Source organism: Pan troglodytes, chromosome 8 (genome assembly GCF_028858775.2).
Source record: "Pan troglodytes isolate AG18354 chromosome 8, NHGRI_mPanTro3-v2.0_pri, whole genome shotgun sequence".
Taxonomy (NCBI): domain Eukaryota; kingdom Metazoa; phylum Chordata; class Mammalia; order Primates; family Hominidae; genus Pan; species Pan troglodytes.
The window spans coordinates 129,486,342-129,492,341 of NC_072406.2; the positions used below are offsets into that span (position 1 = coordinate 129,486,342).

At 50.7% G+C, this 6,000-nt stretch overlaps 1 protein-coding gene across 2 annotated transcripts in view; it reads right to left on the minus strand.

The window, feature by feature from the left end:
* Nucleotides 1-5,055, minus strand: part of PDZD8 (PDZ domain containing 8) — a 94,763-nt gene extending 89,708 nt beyond the window's left edge. Inside the window, exon 1 of one of the 2 annotated variants that reach the window (XM_508062.9) lies at nucleotides 3,941-5,055. In XM_508062.9, the coding sequence (XP_508062.2) occupies nucleotides 3,941-4,812 (872 nt within the window). In that variant the 5' untranslated portion in view covers nucleotides 4,813-5,055. The remainder of the gene's footprint in view (nucleotides 1-3,940) is intronic. The other variant, XM_063782168.1, reaches the window with a different exon arrangement.
* Nucleotides 5,056-6,000: the final 945 nt, after the last annotated feature.

Genomic DNA, 6,000 nt, shown 5'->3' on the forward strand with positions numbered 1-6,000 from the left:
GTAATAACAACGTTAACTGGCAAGATATTTCTGTTATGTAATGATTACAAATGCCAAAGGATCGTAAGACTCCATACAATTCTCTTTACTGCTTTAGCTCTACTAAGAAGATTAGATAGCTAAAAAAGAATAAACTAGGCCGGGCACAGCGGCTCACACATGTAACCCCAGCACTTTGGGAGGCCGAGGTAGGTAGACTGCCTGAAGTCAGGAGTTCGAAACCAGCCTGGCCAACATGGTGAAACCTGTCTCTTCTATTTGGAAACACAATTCTGCTCAATTAAAAAAGAAATGCCATGTGGGACAGTACCCAAAGATTTAGCCTCATGATTTACTTTTAAAAGGATCCTCTAAAATGACCAATTTAAGAAAAAAAAATCAGCTTTATAGTCATACTCTTCTCAAGAGTTCTAGGTTAGTTTGGAAAGATATCCCACATATTTATTATATCGACGGCATGCTTTTAAAAAATAAATCACTTAAGAACAACATAGTTTTTTTTGTGTGTGTATGTGTGTGTGTGTGTGTGTGTGTGTGTATGTGTTTAAAGGTGGCCTGGCCTTATCAGAGCTGTGTTTCGACACTTGAAAGCTGTGTGACTTTAACCAAGTTATTTAACTACTCTGAGCTCCATTTCCTCATCTGTAAAAAAAGATGAACACTAGCTAGTTTAATTTTCCCTGTGAGAAGTATGCTATATCTTAGATGTAATTCATTCTTATCTGAAACTTGAATCAGTCCCACATCATCACCAGTTTGTTTATTTATTTATTTATTTACTTATTTATTTTGGAGACGGAGTCTCACCCTGTTGCCCAGGCTGGAGTGCAGTGGTGCGATATCGGCTGGCTGCAACCTCTGCCTCCCAGGTACAAGCCATTTTCCTGCCTCAGCCTCCAGAGTAGCTGGGATTACAGGCGCCTGCCACCACGCCCAGCTAATTTTTGCATTTTTACTAGAGACGGGGTTTCATCAGGTTGGCCAGGCTGGTCTCACACTCCTGACCTTAAGTAATCCGCCTGTCTCAGCCTTACAAAGTGCTGGGATCACAGGCGTGAACCACTGCACCTGGCCCATCACCAGTTTAAAACACTGGACAGAACAGCTACACAGACAAGAAGTCAGCACTTGCTGAGGCAGCCCTTTTCATCGTCATACTTGCTATTTTCTTCTACTAAGCTAAAACCGGCTTCCTGGCTACTTCAACCCCATCAATCCCATTCTAGTTTAAATCTTACAAAGCGCTGGGCAAGGTGGCTCACACCTGTAATCCCAGCACTTTGGGAGGCTGAGGTGGGAGGATCACTTGAATGAACCCAGGAGTTCCAGACTAGCCTGGGCAACAAAGCAAGACCTATCTCTACAGAAAAAAAATTTTTTTTAATTAGCCAGGAGTGGTGGCACACACCTGTGGTCCTAACTACTTGGAAGGTTGAGATGGGAGGATTGCTTGAGCCCAGGAGGTCGAAGCTGCCGTGAGCCATGATCCTGACACTGTACTCCAGCTCTGGGCAACCGAACAAAATCCTGTCTCAACAAACAAACAAAAAACACAAAAAAATTACTAAGTATAGCTAATTCAATTCTCACTAGACTCTAAGCTTCCTGAGGGCTGAGTTCAAGTATTGTTCAGTACTGAAATCCCAGCATCTACAAGGATAAGCATATGGCAGGTGTACAATAAACATTTACAGATTGAGTGATATGCTCTGTGCAGCTGACTGAGCATTGAGATGCCATCCAGTATAAATAGCACAGATGTGTATACTTCTGGAAATGATCATTTAATGCTTCACATTTAGAAGTTGAAATATCATAACCAAATTCATGCTGTTTTTAAAAAAATCCCTTCAAAGTGAAAAGCAATTTTGCCATACTTTTAAATGGTTGTTATTCAATGATACAGATAATAGTTTTTCAAAGTAATAAACTTCTCAATGCCTCCATAACTTATTCATAACTTACTTCAGATTTACCTAAATTCCAAGTCTACATTAAAAAAAAAATCTCAAAATGATATGTAATCTCACTGTCATTGGCTAGTCTACAAATTTCAAAATAATAATCTAGTCAAATTGTATTAACTGAAAGCTACCAGAAAACATCATAATTGAAGTTGTGATAGAATACCAAAATTTCTAGCAACTTTTTCTCATGACTTTTTTGGCAACACACTGCTATAAATAAACATCTCTCACTGCTTAAACACTAGAACCGAGTTATAATTTAATCACTGATATTCCAGAGCTTAAAAGTAGGTTTCATAAAGTATGTTCTACTTCACAGAACCAGAAATCGAACACAGTGAACAACCAGTTCACCACCCTCCGCAAATCTATGGAAATATTTCCATTACAAAGTAAATTTCTCCTGCCACGCAAGTTTTAAACTGTCACTCTGCGCTGTTAGCCTAAACAAAACATAATTGGTAAGGTACATCTGCCACATACAGAAGTCAATAATCCATTCCAAACCCAAAATATTTCTGGATTATCTTGCTCCTGAAAATTGACACTGGTAGAAAATTAGTGATCCAGAAATAGGCAACTTCCACTAAAAGGCAAGTAAAATTAGGTAAGTAAAATACAAGACTGACATAATTTTATAATAAAGGGCAAAATTTTAAAGGCTCAAATGTCTTAGTGAATACAAAATTAAAGGAGGACCGAAAGAGAAGTTAAAGATTCAGCTTTTTACAAAAGAAATAGCACCTTCCACTCCACCTCTAGCCCTAAAAAAGTCTTTCCCCTTCCACTCCTACAATATTAAAACAAAATTTATATACTACTCAAAACTGTATACCACAAAATTTAAGCCATCAGATGCTGGAGGGCTTAAACAAAATTAAAATCACTACCTAGCATTAAAATACAAATTGTACAGTGACTTCAGGTCCCTTGAGAGAAGAACTTACAGTCACAGAGAGTAAATGCTTGATGGGCAGAGTCTGGATCTGTGTTCTACAATCTACCCAAAATGGGCAAATGACATTAATACAAAATGTAAAGTACACTATGTACAGGCTCCCAACTCCTTTCCCATCTGCTGTGGAAAGTATTCCCGGGCCGGGCGCGGTGGTTCACTCCTGTAATCCTAACACTTTGGGAGGCCGAGGCAGGCGGATTACTTGAGGTCAGGAGTTCGAAACCAGCCTGGCCAATACGGTGAAACTCCGTCTCTACTAAAAAATACAAAAAAAAAAAAAAAAAAAAAAATCAGCAGGGCGTGGTGCCATACGCCTGTAACCCCAGCTACTTGGGAGGCTGAGGCAGGAGAATCGCTCGAACCTGGGAGGCAGAGGTTGCAGTAAGCCGAGATCGCGCCACTGTACTCCAGCCTGGGAGACACAGCAAGACTCTGTCTCAAAAACAAAAACAAAAAAAACCCACAAAAGTATTCCTTTGCAAGAGTTACCACCTCTGCCTTGAAAGGTGTCAAACCATCAAAGCAAAAGTGGCTTGCAATGTCAAATTAGCACAGACCTGGGCTATAAGCACACCCTTCACGCGTGTACTGTGTCCAGGAACAATTTCTCAAAGCGGCCAAGGGGATGCTGCAAAGCCAGTGACGCGGCTGCCCTCAATGCAGCAACCACATAGAGGGAGAGTTTCTCAACAGTCCCAGAAGCGACTCCTGGGGATTAGGGTAGGCTTCCCTTCCATTTCCAATATGCTGCTTATAAAAGGAGACGATTCTGCCCGCGTTGACAGCACCCTGAGTCCCCATGAACACGCGAAAAGGTTTCTAGCTCCTATCAATGCCGTTCGGAAGCAAAGCAAGTGTTCACGACTCGCCTTGATCTGGGGCCCTGTCCAGGGTGGGAAGGCCCCAGAAGCAGGCGCCAGGACAGAAATGAGCCTTTGCCCTTCCCAATCCACGCAGCGTCCCGCCCAGGCCCGGGTTCCCGGCAGCCAGGCCCCCTCCCCGACCTCCAGCTCACCTGATCTTGTAATTCGGTAGGGTGTGCTTGCGCTTGATGATCTTCTTGAGCTGGTTGACGATGATGGAGGTGAGCTGGGGCATGGGCCGCCCTTCAAACTGGGAGCGCACCTCGAAGTCGATCAGCGGGTCCTCCACGAAGGAGAAGAACCAGTGGGTGAAGGGCACGCGCGTAAAGACCAAGCGCAGCCTCCCCACCACGCGGGACAGCTTGACAAACAAGTAGGCGGACTTGCCGAAGACCAGGTCCACGTCGATGGCCAGGTGGAAGCCCCCGTTGTACTCCACCTCCGCCTCGAAGGCCAGCTCCTCGGGGCAGGCGGCGGGCAGCGCCTCCCCTTCAGGGCCGTCGGGCTCCCCGGTGGCCGAGGGCACGACTGGCCGGACGAGCCGGATGGTCTTGATGAAGGGCACCGTCTCGCCCAGGAACACGTCCCGCAGGCTCAGCCCCTCCAGCAGGCGCCCGGCCGTCTTGGTCTGCAGCAGCTCCTCGAACTCCACCTTGATCTTCTTGGTGACCCAGCGGCGGGTCAGCGCGGTGTCCCGCAACTCCTGGAACAGGAATAGGATGGTGGCGTTGAGGAAGTAGCAAGTCTCCCGCGTCGGCGGGGCGGGGGTCTCGGGGGCCGCGGTGGGGGTCGCGCCGCCCTCAGGGGCCGCTCCGGAGGGCTCCTCATCCCGGCCGCCGCCATAAAGGTACTCCCTTAGGAGCAGGCCCGGCACTGGCTTGATGTAGCGGAAGCCCTCGCCCGCGCGGGCGGCCTCGTCCGCCGGCGGCTCGGGCTGTCTGCGGTACAGCAGGAAGAACTGGGCGAGGAGCGTGAGGAAGGAACCCAGCACGGCCGACGCCAGGATCATGAGCAGCAGCCCCATCCCGCCACCGCCTCCGCCCGGGCCCCTACTCCCGCGCCCACAGCGCCGCTTTCTTCACGCCGCCGCCCCCGCTGCCTCCATCTTGAGGACATCGGGCGGCTGGGTCGGGGCGAGCGGCTCCGTGGGCCTCGTCCAGGGGCTCGGGCCGGCGCGGTGCGGCGCCCGAGCCCGCAGCGGCCCGCGCCTCCTCAGACGCTCCCGAAGGGCCGGTGTGGCGGCGGCGGCGGCGGGGCCGGGACCGGCGCCTCCCTCAGGCCTCCACTCATTGGACGAGCAGCGCGTGACGTCAGAGGCGTGCTCGCTCCCGGCGGCGTCACCCAGCAGTCGGCGCCCGGGCACGCGGACGCGGGTCCTCCTTTACTTCTCTGCGGCCCTTCCAACCTCGTCCCCCCACGCCAACATTCCAATCCCCGCGGCGCGCGCCGCCACCCACGTGGCCGTCACTTCTGGAGCTGCGGTCGGGATCTGGGAGGACGGCTGGGGACGCGGGCTGGAGGATAAGGCTGTCCGGCGGAGCGGGCCTGACGCGTTCCGGATGCCGGCCATCCCGTTATCCTTGGCTGCGCCCATCCCCCGTCTCTGGCCGCAGTCCCCGCGGTTACCTCTGCAGCGGCGTCGCTCATCCTGCGGTGTGCTTCTTCCACTCGCACCCGTGACAGCCCGGCTGGCAGCGGCGCTTTCCCTGCGGGCAGCACCGCAGACGATCCGAGCGGGCCTTTCGGACGCTTCCCAAGCCCACGGCGAGAGGGGACCGACTGCCTCAGAGGCAGCCATCGCGGACCGGCCGTCCCCCCGGCAGACGCTCTGCGTCCGCGGAGGGTGGGCCCTGGGAAGGAGGGACGCAGGGAAAGGGCGCGCCACGCGGAATGACTTTCCCACCGAGGTGGATCTTCGAAATTTCAGGGAGGAGGAAGTTGGAAGAACAGCCAGGAGGAGAGATGCACAGTGAAACGAGTTCGCCAAGTGATTGGAAGATTAATATGCGACCCGCTGTCAGTCTCTGGTTAAGCCGGTAGTCCATCTATGAGGCAGTTATTCACTGTTAGCCCCCACCCACTTGACAGATGCCAACACTGGTGCAGAGAGCGTGGGGAGGTTGCGTGGGGCCGCAGAGTGGAGCCTGGTTTATCTAACACTAAACCCTAATGTCTTGGTCACTACTCTCTGCCCTAACACAGAAACTGCTTC